Source organism: Varroa destructor, unplaced genomic scaffold (assembly GCF_002443255.2).
Source record: "Varroa destructor unplaced genomic scaffold, Vdes_3.0 BEIS01000001.1, whole genome shotgun sequence".
NCBI lineage: Eukaryota > Metazoa > Arthropoda > Arachnida > Mesostigmata > Varroidae > Varroa > Varroa destructor.
In genome coordinates, this window is record NW_019211454.1 from 20,922,191 (window position 1) to 20,948,921 (window position 26,731).

General features: G+C 44.3%; 2 protein-coding genes across 46 annotated transcripts in view; one reads left to right on the top strand and one right to left on the bottom strand.

Moving 5' to 3' along the window:
• Positions 1–19,828, bottom strand: part of LOC111244613 (sodium/potassium-transporting ATPase subunit beta-2-like) — a 31,622-nt gene extending 11,794 nt beyond the window's left edge. Inside the window, exons 1-4 of one of the 2 annotated variants that reach the window (XM_022791887.2) lie at positions 19,038–19,828; positions 2,526–2,728; positions 828–1,036; positions 556–712 (exon numbers count right to left, since the gene is read on the bottom strand). In XM_022791887.2, coding sequence (XP_022647622.1) covers positions 556–712; positions 828–1,036; positions 2,526–2,728; positions 19,038–19,134 — 666 coding nt within the window. In that variant the 5' untranslated portion in view covers positions 19,135–19,828. Of the gene's footprint in view, positions 1–555; positions 713–827; positions 1,037–2,525; positions 2,729–16,254; positions 16,389–19,037 lie in introns of those variants that run through there. The other variant, XM_086977244.1, reaches the window with a different exon arrangement.
• LOC111244618 (uncharacterized) lies at positions 12,907–26,121 on the top strand. Of its 44 annotated transcripts, none has more exons than XR_015318997.1 (7): positions 20,045–21,051; positions 23,768–23,867; positions 24,086–24,123; positions 24,407–24,510; positions 24,633–24,851; positions 25,427–25,539; positions 25,615–26,121. XR_015318997.1 is itself a non-coding variant. In XM_086977246.1 (6 exons), the coding sequence occupies exons 1-3, from the start codon at positions 16,455–16,457 to the stop codon at positions 24,504–24,506; spliced, it is 339 nt and encodes a 112-aa protein (XP_086833372.1). In that variant the 3' UTR covers positions 24,507–24,510; positions 24,633–24,851; positions 25,427–25,539; positions 25,615–26,121. The 44 variants fall into 44 exon arrangements, 5 of the variants coding, with proteins under 5 accessions (XP_086833372.1, XP_086833375.1, XP_086833376.1 ...); XR_015318999.1 differs by having other exon boundaries at positions 24,419–24,510; XR_015319002.1 differs by having other exon boundaries at positions 23,768–23,838; positions 24,419–24,510.
• Positions 26,122–26,731: the final 610 nt, after the last annotated feature.

Below are 26,731 nucleotides of genomic sequence, written 5' to 3' on the forward strand. Positions count from 1 at the left end.
ATACGAAGCATCAAGGAGCCACTATAAGTGATGCGCGCTGTTTATCAACCGCCAATACATTAGATACACTTGTAGACGGACGAAGCGTATATTAGCGGACGAAAGATAGACATGAGCAAACAGTGCGACGGTTCTGATGATAGAGCAGAAACAGTCCCACAAAAGGTAAGAAGTAGAGGCAGGCAATAGTAGTAACTCAGTGTCCAATGGCCATGATCGGATACCTGCACTGGACAGCTCCATCACTTAGACAAAGCGTTCTCGATTAGAGCGAGAACTGCGTCAACCATTAGCGGAGGGGTCAGCACTTATTATATCTAACGTCTTTGTCCCTCAAAGCATTGCTTCATTCATTCAGCCTTTAGTTATGCTTTGCCCCTTTAGGCATGATTATACATAACAAAGTTGCTGAAAGCGTTTCGACAAGTCATTGCAAACACATTGCGTACCACAGTCATCCGCATATTGTCATAGAACCCTGTTTTGAATATCAAATGACCTTCAATGCAACAGAATAAAACATGCAACGAAAGAATAACATTGTCGTTAACGTACTTCGCCCTCGCAAGAGATGTACACGCGACCGTGTTCGTAATTTTCTTTTAGGCCATCGGGAAACCCTGGAGGAAAGACCTTGTTCAAGAATGGCGAGGGCTTCCAGCCGTAGATCTTGTTGATTTTCAGAGCGACGCAGGGTGTTCCATATTTGTAGCTGAAACGATTCACGAAAACAAATATGAAACATCCAATGACTTTTTGAACTGGATAGCTGCTCATTCACTTTAAAGCTAAAGTTCTTCTAATATTCATAGCAGCTTTTAACTTACCCATAGTCCTCCTGGGTAGAGCAATTTGAATTCGTCTTGTAGATATCATCAACCTTGATGATGCAGGCCTTGCCATCGCCCGCGGGTCTTCCTACACCGCATTCAGAAGTAAGGTGCTCCCCGGTGTTGCCTGCATCGCGATACTTCTCAATAAAATCATCGAGGTCCTTCACCCAGTGCTTGTATGAATCTCTGTCGCTTCCTCCCGCCTGCCACAGAAAATAACCAAAATGCGGAGCTATAGGTATTATAGTTAGACCTTAAACAACCAATCGAAGTTTCGAAATTTTCAGCTGGCTCGCCCAATTTTCCTAAAGGCCTTAGCTGACAGATGCACCTTGTAAACTGTCCTATATCGCAATACACAGTATCGTGACTACTCGGCACGCAGCAAACGAGTTCCATGAGCCGTTACCTCGATGGGAAATAGTTACTATAATTGTTTTTGCCGGTAAACAGAGCGCATAATGAAAGGCACCTTCTATGGTTATAAAGGCTAGTTAGAAAGAATTTTTATTCAAAGACTATTATTACTCGATCCCTATCAATCCTTGGAGCCCGTTTTAACTTCAAGCAGTTAATAAGAAATTGTTAGTTATGATTTATTGATTAACACACTGTTACGAACTTTGCATGCTTACATTAGCAGTATTGCTGCCTAAGTTAGGACAGCAGAAGCGGAACTTGTGGAATGCTTATTTGGTTGTGTTGATACGTAATGTTACTTGGGTGCTGGGGTATTTAATCCACCTATATCGTGTGCAACGCTTTCACCTCAGCCGCGCACTCGTCGCTCTACTGCTAGTGCTGGCATTGCTTTCTCCTGCACGTTATAGTCCTGCAGTCCTATTGTTTGAAAAAGTGTAAAAGAGGATAGTAGCCACTCAATTTCTAACCCCCTGACACGACGTCATGCGCTGTCTGTTTCTGTAACTACATGCAGGGTAGCATTGTAATTCGTAGTCGAACACTCTTTTCACTGTGGAATAACCGTAGGCAACGGGGCATACGAAGACAAGAAGCAAAAGACTAAGCTGTTTCCGAGAAACATTGAGCCCAACGAGTGCAGCTGCGCTTAGACGTAGTCATTGACGTGTTTAGTTCTCGATGACATCACCAATTCAGCTCTATAAATTCTCGCCTCCCCTTCTTTGGTAGTCTACCATCTCCGTTCGTCATATCTGCAGGAACTAGCTTTGCAATGATTTGGTTACGTACCCCCCACCCAAGTAATATATCGTGTAAGCAAAAATACAAACACAACAACGAGTAAGTAATGATACTGAACTAGACAACTGTATCTGTTCAGAATCGCTGTAGAAGGCCAGAAAATCTGAATCGCTCGCAAGGGCATGTAGTTCAGAGCCAATTGAAATCAGAATATATCTGAAAATGACGGCTTCAGGAGGATGTGCCATAGATGTGGTAATATGATCAGGAAAAGAAAATGAAATAACTGTCACCGGAAGGCGATAAAGAAACTATTAGCTGAGCAAAAGGAATCCAACTGCTTCCTGAGTAAGGGCAACGGTTTACCGGTATGAATATTCTTCGCGAGACAGGATCTATGGACCGCTGTAGTTCGCTTCATGGGTTCCCACGGTTGGTATGAAAACCACCATATAGATACGCGCCCTGGCGTCTTTCCACATAACAAAGAGCGCTATAATATAACATATACACTAACGGCTTAGATACCTTGAAATAGATGAGTGTTGAGTCGATGTTAGACAGCGGTGGGCGTGGCCTGAAGCCTAATCCCGGTACAGTGCCAATGAGACTAGCGTCCAGGGTCCACTTTGGCTGGAAGGCATCGAGTGTCTGATAGAAGATGACCAGCATAACCGTCCAGAATGCCGCCAAGCAGATGAAGAAGATGATGTAGAAAATTGTGATTTTTACTACAATTTCAAACGACAAACGGCATGTATCATTAGACTCGGCTTGCTGATTAGCGAGCCCTTGCTAAACCCGTGTGCATGAAAATGATGAACCTGTGAATAAATGCTTTAAGCACTGCTTTATTGGTCACTTTAGCGTACAGACGTTGTAGTCGATCATATGTGTTGTCTCTCATCTCTTAAAGTCGCTTGTAATCATTAGGTACAATCTACATGCATGTTCTTTGTACACTTCTCATCCACACTCAGCTAACATGCTACTTCTTAAGTTTGTGGTTGTAGAAATTTACTCATAAAAATATACGACATTTTCTTATAGAAAATAAATAGGTTGTCGTCATTAGAGACCTGCATTCTGGATATTAGTTTATCAATCTGCTTTAATTTTAAATTAAAGTAACGATTTGTCACTTGTCATAGCAATTTTATTCGTCGATACCCATTAATACGTGGCAAACTGCGTATTGTAATCGTAAGTTGCAGTAGGCTCAAACAAGTAATCTAAATAGCACCTCTATAACTTCATTAATGACTATATTGAACTAAACGCAATGTAAGTTTCCAAATAAAATATAATCATCATTTATATTAAACCATATTTGGACCCTAGTAGTAACTAAATACTAAACGTTGGCAAGGGTTTCCCTCAACGCCCTTCGAATTTTGTCCACCTTAAGGGCGCCGCTTTGTACCACCGGCAGGGTCAGGCCTGAAAAAGCGTCCACATGACGTTGGCGGAACCATTGCTGTGGACAATTTCGAAGTTATACTCCTGCAAGATCCGAGTTCCAAGCCGAAGGCCCTTCCATGCCTCTTAGAGGTTCAAATGCCTTTTTCGCGACGTATCACCCATACAAGCATATTTGAAATTTCTCAGCGGCCTATGCTACATATTAGCTTGATTCTGCTGGGGCCCATCTGTAACCTCGCTTTCAGATCATGTCGAAACTGTGCTCGTCTGTAACCTAAGATTGCAATAGCCGATACGATTACATACGGGTTAGCTTTCGAAGTTCTTCGTGTTGGTGATAACGTACAGCGGGTTTACGATCTGGTGAAAGTCCCGTATTAACGTGTTAATCACTAAAAGGTAGGCTCGGGAAACTAACTTCCTAATCTTTCAAACTTTCTTCGGATTTCAGAGAAACTCCGGCAACTATGCTGTTATAGCCTAGATATACTGTCTCTTGGGTTATGAAAATGTATTTATTTGCTTTTACCCTCAGGCAGACGGAGTCAATAGCAATAAGTCTTCTTGCAGGTGTGTCATGTGAGTGTCGAGATCAGATAACTAGACTGACATCGTCGACGTAAACAAGCCCCATTTCGTGTATCATAGTAACGCTGTCGTCCACCAGTACAGCTTAAACCTCGTCATCTATGAGCTATCTCTTCGCAGGTGGGAGTAAACTGGCGGTAAATCGCCGGCCGGGATCGTGTGCTACACAGCGCCATCAGTGAATCTATCTAACTGCTTAAAGAATTAAGCCCGTGAATACCCTTATAAAGCTATTGCGTTGCTTTGATGTCAACCCCCTCGAAAACCTCCAACCCATCGATGACAACGAGCCTGAGAAGGCTCGTTACCATTGACGGGTGCAAGAGGGCTTTAGTTTTGTTGTCAGCCCTATTTTAAGCTCGCTATGCTGACCTAAAGTGGTTCGATTCCTTGGCCTTGTAAAGTAATGCTGTAAGCTAGCAGCGCATAATACTGGTCTTGAACATCCGTGCTTACAACTACACCGGGACGCATACAAACCCACCTTGGAACAGCTAAAGACCCTGTTCAGCTGCAATTTGGTGCCCGGGTAGTTTAAAGTGGTTCTTTATAAATTGAAATCTTGCTTAAAATCTCTGGAAGGTGTCTGACTATAAGAAACAGCCCCGCCGACCCGCAACGTCAACCACCCCCTAGAACCGTCGTCCGGCGGATATAGTACAAGTACAAACGCTTTGAGGGCCTTGTAATTTCCACTGAACGTAACCTAGGATCAAGTGCGGACAAACTGCGTTTACTTCTGTCCAAAATCCAGTGAGTACTTTTCGGCCTAAAATTTTGATCTATAGCACAAGTGGGTCATGGACGGCGCAGTTTATACAACTTACACTGACAGGAGCAAGGTTCTGGGCATCGATTTTTTAAAACGAACCTGCTTCATGCAATTTAAGTATCTGCGGCAGTTGCTAAACGCTTATTGGGCCTCTCCGCCGTCTCACGCCTGCCACTACTCAGACTCGAATCTACTTCTGTTCAGCACTTCTGTAGCTCCAATATTCACAGGAGTCACGACTTTTTATTAGCCGACACAGACCTGGATACGTAGTTGATGAAATCGTCACTCGCCTATGATGTCCCTCAGAAAACCCCTAAGACGTATGGTAGTTCCAATCGGTCCATCAGAAAGTCTCTTGGGTTAAGACAAGGAAACTTTCCTGACGCCTTTTGTGAGAGTAGTACTCAGATGGTGGTACCACTTCATTTGGGAATATCAAACAGCTCCGCTGTAAACCCCGTACACGTCGTTGCGATCGCTTCGAACGCCCTTTAGCCTATGACCGCTCCAAACTATGGCACTGCCAACTCTTCCATCACGCTAGCTTCAAAAGTTGGAGGGAAGGCCGACCATGGACTTAAGAAATGGGTTCTACTCGACGAGTCCATTTCAGGTCGGACATAGTAGGGGGACTAGTGGCGGAGAGTCCATGACGTCCGTGAGCAGGTAAACCACGAAAGCAGACCTCCTTCCAATGCGTCCACATGCATTCGACGAGTGGGTCGCTGTTCTAACCGCGTTCGTAATCAACATCGGGTTTCCTTGTCAATCTGGCATAGCTTGTCATCCGGGGTAGGCCCTGCTGTTGTTGCCAGTAAAATGCATGCAAATAACAAATTGCTTCTGGCGAGCTGCGATTCATTCGGTCTTAAGCGGCTCCTTGCGTACAGATTTAAGCCGCATTTACCTGGGAATTACGGTAGTTGAAATAAATCACATACTTATCGTAAGGTCTATATGAGCCACCACATTCCAGGCAAAATGTAGCTTGTAAATGTAGACGAGTCATAAGCACTACTTGTTTAACTTTGCAACAAATAGTTATAAAGCGTCGTTGTTTCCAATTAATTGTCGCCGTCATTGTCTTCAATTAATATTTTCTTGAAAAAGGATTGAATTTATGTTTGTCTACGTACGGCAAATAATGGAAGAACCTTCGATAGATGTATTAGCATACTTCTTCTCTTTTGTAGTATCAATACAACTTTTGGCCCGAATGCCCCATTCTCCTCTGCACGAATACATATAAAACACGTACTCCTTGTGGCTTAACATTGGCGTTTTACAGGTTGTGTATTAATAATGATCAAATAATCCATTAGCTGAGATTATACTACAGAGAGTTTCTTACGCATTCAATGTAAAATAACTACTTTTATTTATTAGTACGGTTATTTTATATGCCTTATACATATCGACGTGGCCTAACTTTGCCATCCAAACGATGTAATACCTTAACATGTTCAGGTCGCTGCTACACGCACCTATTAGTTCAGCGAGCGACCTGACAAATGCTAAGCTTGATACAGCCTATAACTATCAAAATATTAATAACGTATACCCGATTAGTTTATGTGAAGGCACGTGCAGAATAAAGCCCTCCACTGCTGCGTTCATCCAACTGTACCCGTTTAACAATCTTCAGTTGGTAGGTAGCAGTTTATTTGAACACTTGTCTCGCTGGTATTTGGTGACGCAGTAATGACACATCGAGTCCCAAGCTTTAGTAAAAAGCACCGAAAAAGCTTTTTGGTCCACTTTTATTGCCTTGCCTCTACCAGCTTCGCTGAGCCCGCCCCGAGAATCTTTTACTTCTTCATGTAGTAAAAAAGAAAATCGACAAATAACTGGCGTTCATTTTTTTTTTTAACTAACTAACCTACTGAGGGGTGTGATTCGGCTCACCTCATAACGCTAACCCCATTAGTTTGCTTTACTCGAATTCTGTACTCCTTGAAAGACGGCGTGCCCTTTTGTAGCTTTGCAGGTCATTTCATTTTTTTATTTCAGCCTTCTCTACACTGTTGTTCTGATGCTACTCTTGTCTACTGTTGTCAGCGATCACCACACAGATCCTCCCCCATTTAGCCGTTGGAGTGTCTTCCTAAACCTCGTTATTCCAGCTTACCCCCTTTATACCGGCAGCGATGAATATGACGGTTAGAGGAAGGGTGACTGACTGACTGACTGACTGACTTACGTGACGTCGTCTGATATCGATGACGCACCCCTGACCGCCTCGACAGACTCGTCGCTTTCGTTTTGTTCACGAAACAGTTCGATGCGAAAAGGAATACCGTTTACTAAAGTGAAACGGAAAAACGGTATAGGATATGGCGATACAACTCGTTTTGACCAGAAGAATTTTTACCAAGTCGTATTAAATGCCAGTATAACCCAGATGGAACTCGATTTACAGAAGCGTGCAAGCTTTACGATTAATGAAAGTATAAGCTGCAAACATAAATACGCGTATCTGCGTTGTTCTATAAATACTTTCTTTTTTATCAAACCAGTATCTTGATGCTAATTTACGCGAAGCCTTGATAGCATAATCAGATACTGTTGCAGTTTATACCCATTATGTTTGCTGAATATTATTAAGGCCATATAGTCTGCAAGTAAAACTAAGTAAGACTGTAGTAACAATGAGAACATGGCACATTAGCAGATTCTCCAACAGAAGCAAAAGAAAAAGAGGAAGTGAAATGAGTTTGGTAATCTCGAACGCAGGCCGTCGATCCTACTTAGGCTGCCACTAAATGTGGCCACCCGAACTTGTTTCGATATACGCAACTGCTCCATTCGATTACCTCGGCCGCCCCAGCGTCGTTACTGTTCGCACTCTGCTAAGACAACGCTGCTATCCGTAGTGAATCACTTTATGCCTACTCTGATCCACCGGTCTTTCCTAACGCCTCTTCCATTTGCCCACTGGCGTTCGCGCACTAAGTCGCAAACGAAACGGATATCAACAACTATAAGCGTGGGCCACGAATATGGAGCCAAATGACCAGTCATTTTTTGACCATAACTCGCTAAAGCAAGTACTGCTTCGTTTTGAAATCTTTTTACTGCTTACTCAAGCATGCGTTTTTCATGGGCTCCTACCTGCCCTTACCTGAATTCGTGGATTAATCTTCCAATATTAAGTGCGGCTCTTGCCCTGCCAATAAAGATACATGTCTTCCATTCGAGCTTTGCTCTATCATAGCTCGGCAGGTAGCGGTTGTCACTAGGTCGAGGCGCATCCACCAATCCAACTAATAACAACAGCCATCCAACAAATGTCTCTGTGCGCTGCTCCTGAGGTGTGGACATGAACAAATACATACAGAAACCTATGGCCGCTATTTCAATATATCGCTGGCCCCAGTACACTTGGGCATCGAGTTCAGCCCGTTACTACAGCATTATTCGTGTCGGTTCTCCTGCTTGACTACCGCTGCCGTCGAAGAAGATCAACGCGTTCTGTTCGCCGAGTTCTTTTATCATAGAGGTCCGCTGCCGCGACTCTGACAGCAGAGGCACTATGAATCAACTGGAAGTAGACTATAGGACGACAGTGATGCCGTTACAGGCAAGTAAACTATGCCTAACCGGCGACCCTGCAGCAAGACCCAAGAGCCAACAGCCCCCGAAGCCTCCCTTTACAAGACTCAGCTCTTCACTGTCATCGACGACGGCGGTCATCGATGACCAGAAGGTCTACATAAGGCGCCCTGAATCGTCTTCTTGCTTTCTCTTTTTTTACAGCCTTCGTCTACAGTGCAAAAATAGTGGTAACACTGAAAAGGTGAGGTCCTTATTCTTCAAAAAGGCTTCAATGCATGGCAAGGGAGACGTACAGTTAAGGGTGCTATCCCTAATAGATTTTGTACGGCTTAAACAACATGGCGACCCAATAGTGCCACAGCAGACATAATTGAGCTGAATACATGAGGCAGGGGCTTTTGTAGTCACAACAGCCTCATGAACAGAAACTGACAAACACAAATCAGCAAGAGCAGCTGAAACGAATGCCAGCATACAAGAGCCGCTGCCAATGGAAACAAACAAGGGAGAAGTAGTGTCCGGTCCTCATCATCAGCATTGGTAGCAGCAGTAATGGCCATCGTTACGAGGTCCTAAAAGAGTGCTGTTAGGGTCATTTGTAGGGCTGGGCCGATGTCATGGGCGATGCCGGTGAGTTGCCTTGCCAAAGTCAGTAATGCTCACATAGTTTGATTGCTGCTTAACTTAATGTGACGGAATCTCTTCCGATTACTTCACGTTAGTCGCATCTTGTTTAGTATATGCCGTTTTGCCTACATTAGCAATGGACCCGAGCCATGCGGGGCGCAAGTGTCGCAAAAGCAAATAGCGAAGTCAACGATAGTGATGGACAATCTGGTAAACATGATTCCATCATCGACATACAACATTATATGCAGCTCGTGCGTGTTTGGGATAGGCGGCAACCCTGCGCGGATTAATATTGCCGGAAAGAATGGAAGATGCGATGCGATGCCAGATCATTTTGCTGCGCCCAGAAAGTTGAGCACGCAACGTCTTCCATCATACTGAATCACTCTATAGCGATGACAACGACAAAGTATCAGGCATAATGCGGAGACGAACTCGGACGCCTCCGATTCAGTCACAACAACCCGTGCCAAAGACTGTTTTTGCATCTATTTTTATTACGAATTTCTCTGCTACGCTGTTTCAATATAGCTTCTAATCCCGTCATATAAAGCCTTCATTTGCAGATATGATTTCAGCCGCCTGTGCAAGCAGCGGCAATCGTCACGGCGGCGGCGGCAGCGGCGACACAGTCAAGTAGCGTCATTATTACGATTGTTGTTGCTGGAACTAGCTTAGGCGAACCTGCGTTGCAATCCATAACCTGCCACCTGTCTACCTTTCAAAGGTTTTCTGCCCTTTACATCTTATCACTTAACTATCTCTATGCCGCACACTCGTGCGTGTGCATCGTTTGTTACGACGAAGTTTGCGTAAGGCCGGTCATCAGCGACGACAATTATTTTAAACCCAAGTAACTATACCGACGGGGTCGATGGCAGGGGCTGGAGGATACGCAAGCATTAGTACAATCACTGCCATATTGTCTAACAGGTACAAAGTAAATCCATCCAGCCTTTCTAAAACTCACAGCTGCATTTAGTCAGAGAACTCAGAAATGTCCTATAACTCCACTGTTAGAGGATAACAAGGTAGAAGCAACTATTGTAATAGTACTCCTTGCTTACTTTTTTTCAACGCCGACGCCAACACGCGCACCTCATCCCTCCATTGCGTCGTATGTGACGACGCCACAGTGATCGACTGCTGCAATCACGATGGCGATGATTATAGGACTGTTTGTTGCCACTGTATGGTGACTCCTATGAAACGACTGACAATCCCGCGGTTTCTCCTCCCTGACCCAACTTGTGACCATTTCCATAGAGTGAACGGTTTATTAAGTGATAGTTGACATACATACAAGGCAGTTCAACTAGCAGACACCGGAGAGGAGAAGGCATCATCATCGGAAGAAGAAGAGAGCATCAACGGTATCAAACCCGGCAAGCAAACTCGAACCTGTATCATCGATATTTATGGCTGTCATAAATCAGCTCACAAGCCCCAAATGCGACGACTTACAATAGTGACATTACAATGTCCATGTAGTAATATATCTACTACCTCTGGCAGTTCCACATTTACCGCATACGTGTCGATTCATTCGTCTGGTGCGGACTGTCCGCCGCGAAAGGATGTACATGAGGCCAACGTACTTGAGTAAATACGTTGGCCTCATGTACATATACTATAAGCAACCTACAAAGGAATCTTCTCGAACCGGCGGCATATTGTTTTAGCGTAATTACTAAATGCAAATGAAAGTCTTATCGATACTGTTCCTAATCGATCGCATTATCGTATTTACACAATGGCAACACGAGCGGCTGAGATTCTTGTTGTCTTTGGTTTAAAGATCTGGAGAAATTTCAGCGCGACATTTACTTCACGGTATTCAGAATGTAGATGTTGGTCATAATGCTTGAATGGTGTATCAGTAACAGTATAAAAAAAGACATTTTTATGCCTTGAAGCGTTAATAAGATCTAGAGAAATTTAGGAGCCGTTAAGCAAAGAACACATCCAGCTACTGAATTGCTTCTGCGATAGTGGGAGTGTTCAAAAATAAATACATGTAACCTAGCTTTTGCAGCACATAATCTTATTTATTGGTACAATGCAGCTACTGCGCGCATCTGTCCCCGTCATTTGTCTTAATCGTTACGGTTATCGCTTGTTTGTTGTATTGGACAGATAGTTGATCTTCTAGTCTTCTGATCTGACAAAACCTCTACACGATTGTTTGTTAAGTTATTGTAGATTGTTAACCTGTTGGTCAATATGGCAAGAGCAGCAGCAGCGCCAACCATTTTGGTCAATCGCATGATCGCCTGCACGCTCAGTCATTCCTCTGCGTGTGGGTATTTTATACACACACAGCCGGGACGTAGCGAAGGCGCACGAGTCACTTGAAGCCAAAATGGGTAGTTAAACTATTGTGACGTCACTTATGACACTATAATAATGTTTTTTGCGTATTTAACCTTTTTCGACAAGTAGAATATAGAATTTTTTTTCGTTAGGATCTGTTTTTTTTCTAAAGCTTTTAAGAAAAGCTAAGCAGCATCGTAGTTTTGCATTTTTTGCAAAGAGGTGGTTATTTTCATTATATTGATATTTGTTTTGGAATCCTGCTATTAGAGAAATTCACGCTATTTGGGAGACCTATCCTGTTACACATTGAGGCAAGATGAGCGACTTCGACTTCATATTAGGCGCTATTAGCTATTACTTGTTTTGTTTGACGTCGTTTTATAACAGATTCGCGCATTGGAAGGGACTTTTTGTGTGCCTCGGTGTTTGCGACAAAGCCCTTGCGTCTTTGTGATGGTCAGTGTATAATCCGGTCTGTCTGCCAAGATCTTCCGCATTCAGGAACAAAATATCGGCTAGTTGTAACGAGAACTTGTGGTTTCAGGTGGCTCGCTGAACAGCTCTAACTAGGAATTGTTTCCAGTGGGTCAACACGGGACCGGGCAGCATCGTTGTTCAAGGCACAGATCGAGCGATGTCAGGTCCGTACTAGGACGTAGTGTATACTGACTCTGCCGTCAGAGCCATTCTACAGTGACTCAGGTACTTCACGGCTGGAGCAAATCGACCACAATTCACCAAAGCCCACCGCACAGAACACGCCGGCGGGCAGGGTACCGGACGTTTCGTCATTCATTCTAAAATCGTATCTGTCTTTTCGACTTACGCTCCCGTCCTTTGGCATCGATTGCGGAAGCATAACTGTGACGATATCAGAAAAGAGCAAGCTTCATTTTTTATTAACTTTGACTAGTTCGGTTGCTTTTGGGCAGTCGTAACAATGTTCTAATGTTTTAAGGAGTTATGACTAACAAGCACTTTTCTTTTGGCTATTTTCATTAGTTCTTCCCTTTCCATTTAGGCGAGAGCCCGTAATTTTGTGCCCATAAGGCTCACGTATTGAAAGCTAAACACACGTACCTATAATAATGAATACTATCACTGTTGTTGGAATTATCGTCGCAGCAGCCATATGCAAAAGTGCATCTTAAACTCATCGATGTCAAATATATTTTTTACGTTTAAGAAAGCCATGCAAACTAGTCTACAAAACATAAGAAATGATAGGATGATAGTAGTCTTGGTACCGATATAATCGCTCTTTTCGTGGTTACGTAACTCGCCACAGAGCGCTCGGCTCCATGCTGGGGGTGCTCTATGGCTTCATAGACTTATATAGTTATTTGTGGTGAGGCATCCACGGGAACCGAGTTGAGGTGATCCATCCTAAGACAAGAAGAGCTCAATAATATCACAGCTTTCATTGGACCAGTCGTCCAAGAGCATGCAAGAGACGGCATACGACAAGCACAAGCAGCCACAGACGCTTACACACATACATTTATGTATCCTAGACAATGTATATATATATATATATATATATATATATATATATATATATATATATAACACGCCTCGGTTGGCTGGTTTCGCCGCCCGCAACCTCCAGCAGTACCATCGGACGATTACGGCCACTAAATGCCAGCCGCACTGGCTATAGCAGCGTATGACTTGTAGTGAGTGAGTAGTGGTAAGTAACGTGTTACTGCTCCCCAGGCAGCGGGTTCTCCTCTTTCCATGTGACCTGCAACTCGAATCTTGAGAGACCTGCGGCTCTTGGCTACACGAAACATGCAGATGAAACCTCATACTCTGTTTTTAGCTGACGCTCTTCATACTTTCCCATCTTCATATCAAGCCTAGAATCTATGTCGTTGTTATTGCATTTCTATTTTGGCCATAAACACGCAGCGACCTGTTCGAGACGCGGGGCGACACACGAGGAACGGCAGCACCGACGATTTTATGCCGAATACGACATCTCTAATGAATGCTGTCATCAAGTTTTAGTCGCAGGCGTGCGTCAGCGTAAAAAAACAATGCCAAAAGCTGGTCGAAAGTGTTCATGTCTGATCCTGCAGGAGCAGACATATGCATTTTGAGCAAACAAAAATCAAACACATCTTTGTCGTCGTGCCATGCTTTGTGTACACAAAACCCAGGGATCATGCAGAGCAACAAACAGTTACGACCATCAATAGGTAAGGCTTACCCATTGCAATCATGTCGCGAGCCATACTAGAAAACCACAGAAATAAGAGCGGAGCATGTCGCCTCCATTTCGAAAATGCAGTCAATTACCGGTGATAATCTGTAGCGTACTCCCGACTCTTCTTCTTTTTCTACGCCCATTGGTCCAAACATCTCCAGTTGAACCAGAATGCCAAAAAAGACTGGTCTGTCGACTATCCAGTTGTCACAACTAAGCTGGTACGCAGTAGGCAGGACCACTGCTTGTATGAGCTAAACCGAATACTAGCGACTGTTATCGAAGCTCTCTTTCGTCACAGCCGACCGCACACCTGTATTTCTTGCCGACATTACTGCTCACCAAACTTAGGCTCAGCATAAACATTTCTTTCTATCTTATTTTATACGTTTTATAGCATACTAGAAAATCTTTTTCAGCGTATTATGAATACGTCTTATTCAAGGCCAGTGGCTCGACCGTAGCTCAACCTAACACTTTAATACAAAATACAGATGTACTGCTACTGTTGTATGTATATCTATTGTATATATCCCTTTTGTATTGTTGCCCGTCTAGCTCCACTTACTACAGACACAAGCTAGCTGCGTCTTTAAGGTACGAGGGACCCCGTCATCCTGCCATGTCCTGCCCAGCGAGCAAGACCGGAACGACAATGACGAAAAAAAGAATAAGAACAGACTGTGGCAATGGTAGTGGCGGCAGCAGCAGCAGCAGCACGAGCCCACTTCGCACATTAAAAGCCATGAAGTCTGTGCATTTTGCCACAGCTAGCTCTTCTCGCACTGCTGTTAGTAGCAGACTATGATGATTGCTGGCTCTACTATCGCCGCTGAGAGCGCCAGTCGGAGGAAATCACTGTCTTTCGTTAACATCGGTCACAGTTTTTCTCCTTTTGGCTACTATGCTTAGCCCGCTGCAACGACGATTTGTCATGTATCGATGGAGTCGCCAAAAAGAACATCGTTATTGGTGTTGTTTGTTGTTATCATCGGAAATCGATGCTTTGTTGTGGCGGACGGGCTGCCAATGACAGTCCCCATTTTGTCGGCATCTGTTCTCCTCGTAGTAACGTACACGTATGAATTACAATGAACTTTAAGATGATAGAGCTCAAACGATGTATTTTGCTGTCTGCACTCCTAACTGCCGCTGCCTTGAGGAGCAGTCTCTATCGGCTGGCCACCGACGGCCCCCAGGTAGAGTGTAAATCGGTTAAACTTTGTTACTGTCAACATTGTTGAAAACGGAAACTCAAACCGCAGCAACAGCTGCTTTTGCCATGAAAAAAATACCATTTTTCCGTCAAGAACCAAACTGCAGTTAATTCCGCGCCTCTATCCGCATCCCTATTCGAACACGAGAAATGCCTCAATCGACCAAATCGCATCCAAGAAACACGGAGTCTAGCCGAACCCAATAGCTGTCGTTTCATTACACACAGAATATATTATACATACATAAATAGAATCTTACTGTTTTCTAAGCTGCGTGATCACTTTATGAAATCAAGTGTAACAACGGGTCGAGTCATCGGTCAGTAATTAACATGGAAAAACGTCAGACTCATAGTATGGCAAATTTTGCTTTTACCGTATACCTATATAGAGACCTAAACGGACCATTTTTAGTACCACAGTTTGAAATACGTATCTACGTCAAACTAAGCGTACAATTTTTGAATACAAATGATCAACTCACGCATAGATTACTCATATATATATATATATATATATAGTGTGGAGAGGAGACTAAATCCGATTAAGCACGTTTATGTGTAAGGTCATCGATGCTCATTGGCGGTTAAAAAAAAAGTCTAGAAAATCGTTCTTTTTGAAACCATTCACGTTAGCGCGCGTATAGGTTTTTGGGCAGTGTTCGGCGTCTCACTATGAGTTATACGCTACTATTAATATTACTATTCTACGAAAGCAGCTGCCGTTATTGGCGCCGAACTGATATGTTATTTTCCCGTTCTATTAATCCGAAAAAAAAAAAAAAAAAAAATTCCATTCAACGAAAAATACTGTGTACGAAAAAAACAGAATTAAATAGTTGGTCTGAGAAACGAGCTTTTGTCGACACACAGAACAGCAATAGCTGCCACCATCGACATTACGACAGCCGCGGTGACGGTCATGATGTTGATGACGGAAAAACAGTATCTCCACCACGACCGTACAAAGTTGACGGCCATACGAAGGCGCAAACACGCGCTCGCAGTATCATCAGCATCACTCCCTGATCAATGGCCGGCTGGCTAACCGGCTTATTCAGGGAGCAGCATTGCTACTCGTTCAGATTACGCAGTCAGCGCCACAAATCAGTCGCCTCTGTCCATCGTCACGCTCGACGAATCAGCAGCTGATTTTCAATCAGCAAGGAACGAGCCAACTGCCACGGATATGCGCCAACTATGAAACTATGTTTGCTGCTTTTTCGTGCGCGGGTAAAGATGACGGCATGGTCGCAAACAGCGCTGGAGGGGGTCGTAATAAATAAATCCATTGATACCAACCAATTAAAGAGCTTACTAGAAAGTGAATAAATATAATAACTGGAAATACTCTTCTCCTTATCCAACCACGACAGTTTATCGTGAACAGGAGAAGCACAAACGTCAGAAGCAGTATCAGCATCGGGAATCTTTAATAATCACAACAATTCTAGTACGTGTCTGTATTAGTAGCAAAAGGGTAATTATTGTGTTGATAAGATAGTCGCGACCAAGGAAACAGGGTCACCCCGCCGTCGATATGGACCTAGTCGCTCGCTGACTGTTTTACTGGCGGGCTCAGTAACACCCGACACTGGCTCGATGACTTTGACAGTCGCTTCTGCTGGCATCATTTTAGCCCAAGTCACAGCTCTGTGCGCGAACAACGAGGCGTTAGACAATGAAGCAGGGCACCACTACTCCTTTTTGTGCTAAGTAGATGTTTCGAGTTTCACATTGAGCACCATGGCCACAGCGCATTTCACCATACGGCTCGCTGCCGTGCGTCCACTGTTGGATTCGAACCGAGAACACTACGTATCTCTCTTCAGCTTAGCATGCAGTTATGCTACCCACTATTTCAGCACGGGTTCTTCTCCTGTTACAGCCATGCTGCCCGCACCTTCTCCGCCGTCTGCAGCGTTTACATCTACCGCTGCTGCAGCCACTACGATCAATGTAACTCTATTACGTTTAGTATTTATTATAATACATATAATGGCGGGCGGAACTGACGTAGAATAGTGCATACTGCAAGAGCTATGATAGCAGTATCGTGGTTTCGGAAACGTCGACATCATCACGTCACCATATGTATTGCCGTTATATAGGCCTCGAATAGCACCGCTATACTGACCCTATTTGTACTCTAGACGCATACACGCATATATTTGGCGCTTTTTTTGTTTAAGGGACCTCTGAATTGGTCCAGTGGTAGCAGCAGTAAGCGGAAGGCCAAGAAAGATGCATCCATACGCACGGCACACCGTTGCCGGTGCAGGCGCAGCCGTAGCCGCCATCGCTCGACGTTGATGACGTCGGTCACCTTTGGCGGACACTCGAAGGACATTCGCCAATGACAGCTCGCCCAATGCAAACGAATAATAGACAAACCACTAAATAATGCTGCATGTAGGGGATTTCTCGGTGACAATTACATTCCTCGGTCGTTTTCTATCGCTCGAGAAAGCGAGGGCGGAATCTTTAAGGGGTATTTTTGGGATCATCGAGGCGCTATGCAGCACCACACAAACTATGTGCGTGTGTGTATAGTACGTTGATCCGCGCTCACTCCACCCGCCGCGTGGCCGCTGGCTGGCTGGCTGGCTGCCCCTCCCCCCTTGCCCTTCACGGGCTGCTGCTACAGAAGCCCCTTGCTGAGTGGTTTCGCAACAACGGCCCCAACGGCAGTAGTAGAGGTAAAATGTCAGTGACTATTGACGGCTTAACGGTCTGAGCTGTCGCTGCTGCGCACGAGAGCACGCATCACAGTTTGTTGTCTCCCCTTCGGCTCACATATCGCACCGACAAAATTATATCTTCTCGGCCAGTCGCGCGCCGGTATGTCGATCGGCCAAAGGTAGGTCCACTCACTGTCCGCCGTCGCCACCTAGAGGGCTCTCCGAACGCCGCTGATGGTGACTAGAATGTCTCGCGATAGCTAAGAGGAGGCTCACATCAAAGTGGCCAGCGGCAGGCGACTGTGTGTTCGGCGCGATGGCTGCGCCGTTTCGTCCGCCACGAGAATGGCACTGAGCCTCCAGAAGGCAGCGCGCCGGGGCCAAAGAGAGCCTCCCGCCGCCAGAAAATAAGCTAAAAGCAACCAGACGCAGGAGCGGGTATCTACTCAGTCACTGCCGCAACAGCTACTAGCCGTGACGTCACTATCACCACAGCAGCCAAAAAACAGTGGCAGCAAGTAAAACCGTCAGCAAACAAACAGACAGGCAAACAGGCAACTAGCCTTTGGTACGGCAAGACGATGGTTATCGTTACCGGTGCTGCAGCCAGTGCAACTGACGCAGCTCTCGGTGTGAGCAGTGCGGATAAATAAATGTATCTATAGTCAGGCAACAGATGGGAAATATCCACGACAATGTTGTAAAACGAAAACTGCATAAATCGTCGGAACCACTAAACAAAATATAACAAAAATGTGACCCGCCTCAAATCTTCACAAAAACATGATGCCACCCTAACGCTCTTTAGGCATTAGTTTGATAACGTTGTACAGCCGCCGCTTTTCTCCATCCTAGTGATTTATTTACCCAGCCAGCCAGCCAGCCAGACAAGTCGCTAATTGCAGCGAAAGAAGGCGCGAATCCCACTTTGTTCAAATGACCTCTATCGGTACTATTGTTATCGCCGCAGCGCGAATTGAGTATTTAGGAGACGGCCCTAACACCCCTCTCTCAATTGGGCTAACGGGACAGAATGAAAAAACTGCCAATTACATCACATTTTCTGGGCTTTGGACGTTTGTAGAAGGAGGGGTCTTAGTTGGGGTCGAAGAGGTCGTCGGAATGTGCCCATCGCTTTCCCGGAGGCACTGGGACAAAATGCCCTTAAAGTGACCGTGGACAAGGGAGAGTCTCAACCCTTACTGGAAGCCATTATCACATTGACGGCATAACGTTCGGTGGATTCGGAGTCGCTTCGGGACGCTTTGGAAATCACCTCACGGCGTGACCGCGCGCCCTGGGACCGCGCGCTCAGAAAAATTCGGCGCGCGACTCCCGCCACCGTCACCTGATAGTCCTAGCCTAACCCGAAGCCGTCCTGTGTTCTATGCCTTGCTCGTCAAGCACGGCCGCTGCTATCGCCGTTGCTGTTAATATGGGAAGTTCACACTGCAGCACTTAGTCCGTAGAAAGCATCGAGCGGTGATTGCTGACATCTATATGTATATATATATATATATACGTATATATATATATATATATATATATATATATATATATATACATATATATATATACATATATATGTAGCAGTTGTTTATTCTAACTAGATCGGTTAGAACGTAAACTGTAGGACAATAGTACTTACGCCATGATGCTCCGGTTCGGCCGAGCACTTCTCCAGTATCCGAGTTGTAAAGGAACCGAAGTGCTCCTCCACTTTCCTCCTTATCTTTTCCGGCCATCCTTTTTGGTTGGTGTTAATCGAGTGGTTCAGCTGATAGAAGTGTCTTCGTTGAGAACGTCAGTCGATCGAATTGTGTCGCGTGAAAGAAAGTCGTCGTGATCCTCGCAGCAGCAAATTAGATGCGATGGTTGTTAAGGAATCGGTTATTCAAACAAACACGACGAACGAACACGAACACGAACAAAATAATGATGGACGATGAATGTTGTTGTCAGTTGTCCGCACGTCTTTTTTCCGCAGCACAACCTCTCCTCAACCCCTCACAAACGATGGAGCGCGAGCAGGCGGCCGTCGTCGCAAACGGCCCTACGACCTTAGGTTGTTGCAACACCAGATCTGGCTTGCACCGTCACTTGCTGCTAGTAAGCTGAGGTCTATATCTTTAGTTGTAGTGGCGTTCGATGGTGTGCACTTCGCAGCCAGCGATTCGCTGTTGACGCTGTAGCACTTCCGACTTGAAGCGCTGGGCAACCTTCCTCAGTCAGCTTAGCTTACTTAACTGTAGTCGTAGTAGCAGTAGTGGCTGTAGTTCAGTTCAGCTCTGCTGCCGCTGCGATTCGCTCATTCACGACATGCAACTACAACAGCATTCACCTCGGCTCGCTCGTCACTGCTGCTGCTAGCCCGGATGTGGAACAAGCCAGCGCCTGCTGCTCCGATCGTCAGTTGCACTTCTCTGCTGCCGCCGCTGCCACTGGCACACTCTGTTCTAGCTCGAGTCGCCCCAGGCAGATCAGCAAAGCCACCGCCGATAAAAGGCCGACCCACTCCACTACCGCGCCGGCGATCGATCGAGAAAGGAGGGAGGCAGCCGCCGATCTAGCGGCACCACACCGCTAGCGCACCACACTACCCAACAGCTGTCAGCTGTCTATGTCGCCGCCTTCGCAACCATGACTCGCGTTCCAACGGAAACAATGTTAGTGGTAAACTTGCGCTGCCTGCCACCGCCGTAACCGGTGCGTGCCACACAACGTACCACACGAACCACGTTGTGACTCCTGCCACAGACACAGCGCGTATGCAACGAGTTGTGTGTGAATAGAGCTAGCGCAAATAATAAGTCGTGTGTCCCCACCCAACATATTGCTTTGCTCCCCACACCCTCCTGTCTGTCGGTCCGTTCGTGCGGCGGTTGGTCGCGCGATGTGCAGGCTATAACCAGCAATAGCCACTGCTATCATAGCTACTAATACAAGCACACCTACTGCTACTACTATTACTACTACTACTACTACTACTACTACTACTACTACTACTACTATTACTACTACTACTACTACTACTACTACTACTACTACTACCACTGCTAACAGTAACATCACTACAAAAGTACTCTGAACAAATAGGCAGACGGTTAGACATATAGATAATCAGTCAAAAAAGATAGGGGCAACCCACTGCGGTAGCGACAACAACAGTGAAAATAAAAGCACTGCTAGCAAACCTTCCAACTGGCTACAAGTTTCGAGTCTACTAGCGAATGTCCCTCAGCGCACATACAAATGAAAACTGTCTCTCCAGAGCCGGATCGACAGCAGCCGGAACAGCAGCTGTTGACTTCGAAGGCTGAGCAGACCAGACAGGTACCATCTACATTGAGTCAGCCATAGTAAACGCGCGCGGAGCAACGTACCAAAACGTTTGTGAGCACCCACGGCTCACCTTGATGTTAGCTAACGAGTTGCAGATCAAAATGCAGCAATAAAATTGATAAATTAAAGAAGATTACAGCAAAAATGTCCCCTGTTGTTGTTAACGTAAGAATAACAACAAAAGTAGGCAAACGAAGAAGCTCTGTTCTCCGCTGAAAGCAACACTTACTGCTAGGCACTACACGTACAATAGTGTGATGCGCTGTGTAACAGCGGCTCATCATTTTATATAAATTTCCGGAAGTTCTTCCAGAAGCTAGGTAAGCAGGAATACTTGCAAGAACAGCAATGCTATTCTTAATAACAACGATAGCAGCCATCGTAGTGACTTGTTGGTCAGTGGTTAGCGGGAAACGGGCGAGTATTGAGTGACCTCTGTCGTAAATCGATGGTAGCTGTTGTTGGCAGCTTGAATCAGGCGTCCGTTGCCGCTGTAACATTAATGTTTCTTAGGTACAATGCGCTAATAGAGGCGCCGCGAAGTTGTGTAGCTTAAAGCACAAAAATATTGTGCGTACTCTAGCATCCTGACGGTACGTTCTAGTTTTTGCGGCAGGTCTCGGGGCATTGAGCCTGTGTTGCCGAACGAACGCAAGAACGAGGCCGTGATGACGATCGACGCGGCTTATGAAATTATCCGCAATCACAAAAGACGATCAGGCAATATCAACCTAATAACAATGATAAAGGCATCTAACTGCTATGATGCCTTTTTCCTAATAAGACTGTGACCGCTTTAATTATATTGGGGGATTATTACACCGGATCTGTGGCACAAAATTGTGTACGCAAACAGAGCATTATATAGACGTCAGGCATAAAGTATTGGAGAACAGCGACAAGGCTAAAAAAATATTGCCGGCATGAGGCAAATGGCTGGAAGCGGCGAGATGGATTTTTAGCTATAATCTAAGGAGGCAAGTTCGATACAACAAAAGCCGCAAGAGACGACAAAAATTCAAGAGGAAAACTTGCTCAAAAAAAGTTATACGTAACATAAATTTAGGACAATATAAGTAAAAATCTAACAACGATATTATTTTATGTGCCCACGCACTGTGTTTACGGTAATTTACATTTAGGAAAGTGTAACTGTTTTTACATTTTCGCTATTGGACATATTTTTTAATAGAATCCGGTTTGTTTACAGTGTAGAAATGTGCCACCAGTCAATCCTGTATCAGAGCTGTTGATTCGATAAATTGCCCAAAGATCGAAGAATCAATCGGTGCATGAAACGGATATGTTGCAAAATATTGTTTCCACTAATAGAAAGCCGTAACTTCAATCGATCGGCTTCTTAGTCTGACCTAGTGGCCTTTAGTTCTTCTTGGCACCGTCAAAAGCGGGAACTGGTCATGCATGGTATCGATAGAAAAAGAAGCGGGTGCACATGCTATAAGGCAGTTCGACTATGAACCAAATTGATATTTCACATGCATCTTCGAATGTAAATACTGAAAATAGTTTCATTATCATGTCTAGTATTGACAGTAAGCTTATGCACAGCTTCAGCAGCGCCTATGTATGGCTTGGGAAACGAGATTGATTTATAGTAATTTTTAGAGCAAAATTTATAGTAAATGGGGAAGTTTAAGTGGTCCTAGGTTGGGTAGACAAAACTGCTATAATCTCTATTTTATTTTCCGAGCCAACTATGTAGATCATAATTGTAGAGGGCAGAACTGCGAGCGTGTTTGTAATTATTCCATGAAAAGAGAAGGCAATGTTTCAAAATTAGCTATCATGATAGGATATACACCAAAATAATATATGCAAACCCCAGGTATTTGCACCCACTAGCGTGCACATCAGACTACTTAACCTCTGCCTGATTGATTCCAGGGATAGTCGGTGTTGCTGCTTTAGCTGTCGCCAACAGCGCATGAGTACCGCACACTTCTTCCCTTCCGGAACTCGCTAGTGGGGAAAATGCTTTGTGCACATTCTATAATCCTTCTGCTGAATTCACGCATCATGTAGCATTTCTCCCCAGACCCCAGCAATTTTGGAACCTGTTTACCCACCTTGCTAGTACTGAAGGTTACCGTTTACAACTGGAAACCAGTGCTTCACCACATGCTTCACGTGTCGGCTGGCAGATATTGTTTATTAGCTGTCATTGCTTTCGTTAGCCAGTCATATCCGGAAGAGTCGAGGTTTAACGTAGCAGTTGACCATATAGATGTGTTCGCTGATTGGTACACAACTCTTTTCGAGCCTTCGTTATGTGCATATATCAAAGATTCGACAGCGAGCTTACGTATATGTTATTTCATCACTTTTATAGAAAGACAGAGTTTTAGATTCGACTTTTTTTTCCACACAATTTTATTTATTGCTGCTTTAATTATATACTGTTTTATTTCATATCAACGAGGGGTAACGTACAGTTCTGGCTTTACTTTCGTTTACTAATATACAACGCTAGGTAATGTCAAGCAATCTTCGATTTGGCGGCGGCGGCGGCAGGTAAAGTGATGCGTAAGTGGCGTGGCGTGGCGCGCGCCCGGTGCGTGATGCGCATTTTGCAATGGAATCACAAATGTGGCTTTCCAGGCCTATACGACAATAACAAAAAGAACCAGCACTATTGTCATCATTTTATTAGGATTAGGTTGCGAGGGAGCTGGATTTTAAAATCTTCGCTTTGGTCCCAAATTAATGAAAACACAGTGTAATGCTGGTGGCAAAGGCTCTGAATGGGTACTCTTGACGTGCGTTTTTCTGGCGGCAGTTTATTGCGACAACTATAACGGTCAGAGAAATTTGGAAAATGCTACAGAAAAGCGAGGGAATTTTCCAGAGAATCGATTTTTTTGGCTATTTAAGTGGCTATTTGAAAAAAATGCCTTCAGATACTTCAGTTTTTAGCATAGTTGCTTACTCTGTTAATGTTAAGAACATGTGTAGGAATGAAATTGAATCTGCTTGTATGATTTGTGATGTTTTTCCCTTCCATAACTATTCCTTCAGAGTTGTATCCGAGGCAGCTTCAGAGCTCCATCCATGGTACTTTTGGAAAGCAACCTGAAAATGAACGACAGGTGTTAATCTGTTTAATTCATTTCACATGGTTGGTATAAATACATAATATGTGCAGGAAGTTGATGATCACGTTTAGTTGGCTAGGTGTCAAGGTTTGCATGTTGGTTACAGTTGGTAAATTGGCCGGAATAGGATCGGGAATGGATAAGTTACCAGATACAACCCTTATTGTGATTTACGTTTTGTAATTGCTAGTGCATTGTGCGTCGCGTTATAATATGACGGTCACTTCTCGTTTGTTTTCAGCTGCCATCAGGCTTACCTAGGACCGAGAAAAATGGAAAGTATGTTTCGACTAATTTGACTTTTTATTCTATTTGCTTCGGCTTGAAGAACACCAAACATCTTTGGCCTATATTCGATAAATGTCGAAGTGTTGATTAATAGGTATCCTAGGCGAAGGCCAGTTGTCACGTGCAAGCCTAGTACTAGTTTCAAGAGTGGCGGCTTTATTTTGTGCGCATATGGTAGACCTCCGGCGTTTGAATTTTCCCGGACAATTGGGATCCTGTATGTAGCAGTCGGTATAATCTTCAGCCCAATTAATTTTACTGCTATTTCGACAAGTACTTTTTGCAGCCGATGGATTGTGACAACTGCTATCAACCAGCTGCTCCCGAACCTTTTCCTTTATGTGATCAGAGAAAGATCTCCTCGTTGCCATTAACATGGTACGTAAATGGCTTAACAGTATTCAAGGTCGTTCCGTTTTGACAAAACTAATCCCTGTTAGCAAAGTTTGCCGTTCTTCTAAACTTCATGGTGCCCTTGTCTTGCTTTTGTTAATTTTCAGACCAAGCTCGGCAGTGCAGTTGATGTCCTTTAATAGACCTTCACCTATGGAAAGCCCCCAGTTGTGCTCACATTTTGAGCGTCTCACGCGCGAACATTGCTATCAGAAAAGGATGTACCCGTCGTAGGAAGATACTTGTAGCCAGACGTTTACTTCGCGATTCCTCTTGAAGACTTCGGGTCCGTGCGGTCTGCTTTCCTTTTAGGAGAAACCACCATGGTACAATATATTTTATTGTAACATTATTGGATATTAATGAAGTACCTAAAGTAATTATTGACCCCGTCAGCTAATTAGCTGTTAGAGTTAAGCTCGGTAAGCCCTCCTATTAGCTAATTTTTGGACTGGTCGATTTCGCCTTAGAACAACGGCGGTTGTAATAGACAAAACAAAACAGTGTTTCATGTATTTAGAAGGACAATGCTCTAGTGATGCGCTATACAGTAAAAGTAATACTACTGTGATAGGCGAAAACAATAAATTGAAAGATCAAAAGAGATGGCTGGAAAAAGAGATGACGCAAACCTAAAACATCTTCTTTTCTCGCCTACAGTGGCGGCCCCCGTGTATATTTCCAATTTTCTAAAACAGCCCGAACCGTTCTCCATACAGAAGGTATATCGAAAACCTTGCTGCTACTGCTTTTGTTAGACGCTTTAATTCTCTCGGGAATGGTGCTTTTAAGTTCTACGTGTTCTTGCGCATTTTGTCCCAGCCTCATTTTCCTTCGGCCGGCCATAGGATAGGTATCGCCATCAACTAATCTGACCAAACTTACTTTGTGTGCGTTACAGAGGACCTCTGCCGAAGCCATTTCAACGGTAGTGTGTGTGTGGTAACGGCTAACTTGAGGACGAAGAGGGTGGCTTGTTTCCTGCCAACTGGCGCCGTACGATGAAATAACGCGGTAAATATGAGTTATATAATTATGTATGAGTTATATAATATTTCAATATGAATTAAGTCTATTGTATCACCTTAGGTGAACGCATCACGAGCCAGTTTTCCGAATTCAAGAAGCATTGGACGCTGCCTTTTCATCCACCATGGAGACGTTATACATCCGATCTGTTGCTAATGAGCTCATCGAATTTTGTATCTTCTAACCAGACACTCGATGGTAAGCTGCAAGTTGTTCGGGCTTCTAAGTTGTTCCACTGCGTAGCCTGACCCGCTGTACCGCCGAGCATGAAGCATGCCTAACGGTGAAAACTACCTTCAGCATTCAACGTTAGGGCTTTCAAAAGGAAATGTTGGGCTTTTCTGTATGTATATGTTGTAACAGGATTCTCCGCAATCTGAGCTCCTGTTGCCATTGTTGCTACTGTCTGACAAACCTGTAAATCCAACTCCGTACTATGCGTCTGCAGTAGTAAATTATAGCCTTTCTTATTGTTGAAAGAGCAGCCTTCGTGCTAGCTGTTTGTTGCTGACCGTACCTACAAATCGTCGTCTATGAAACAAATAAATAAAGCTGTGTTCAAGCGTAGAGTTATCAGGTATTTAATCAGGTACTGCTGACCAACACATTAAATTTTCGTATATAATCTTCATATAGGTAATTTCGTATATAATTTTCACATAGGTAAAACAATTAAATTAGTGTTGATGTTGTTTTGTCGCTAATGTTAGGACAATCTGGGTCAATCGACGGTTATCCTAGTCTGCGGCAGGCATCTATAGAACCTTAGATAGCATCCCTAAATCTATTTTTCCCACTAATATTACTATTATTTAGTCAAACAAGTAAACGAATGTGCTTTAGATCATCATGGCACAATATTATGAATGATTCAATTCCGACAGACGTTTCAAATGATGTATTAAATGAAAGTAATTAGAGCCCTCGTTCTGGCGGTAGCTTCCATTTCTCATAAGGGCGTAATTTGCGAGCGCATGCGTGCCAGCGAACAATAAAGGTGGCGGAGATAAGCGTAGCAATTATAAAAGCACAGATCAACATAAAAGCGCACAACATAAAAGACGAAAAAAAGGACAACAACGAGGAGCAGGTGGTTGCTGCCGAAGAGAAAATGAACCTTTTAGTCAAGTCGTCAGGAAGATGCCCGTCATGCGGCTTTGCCGATACTCTATGTAGG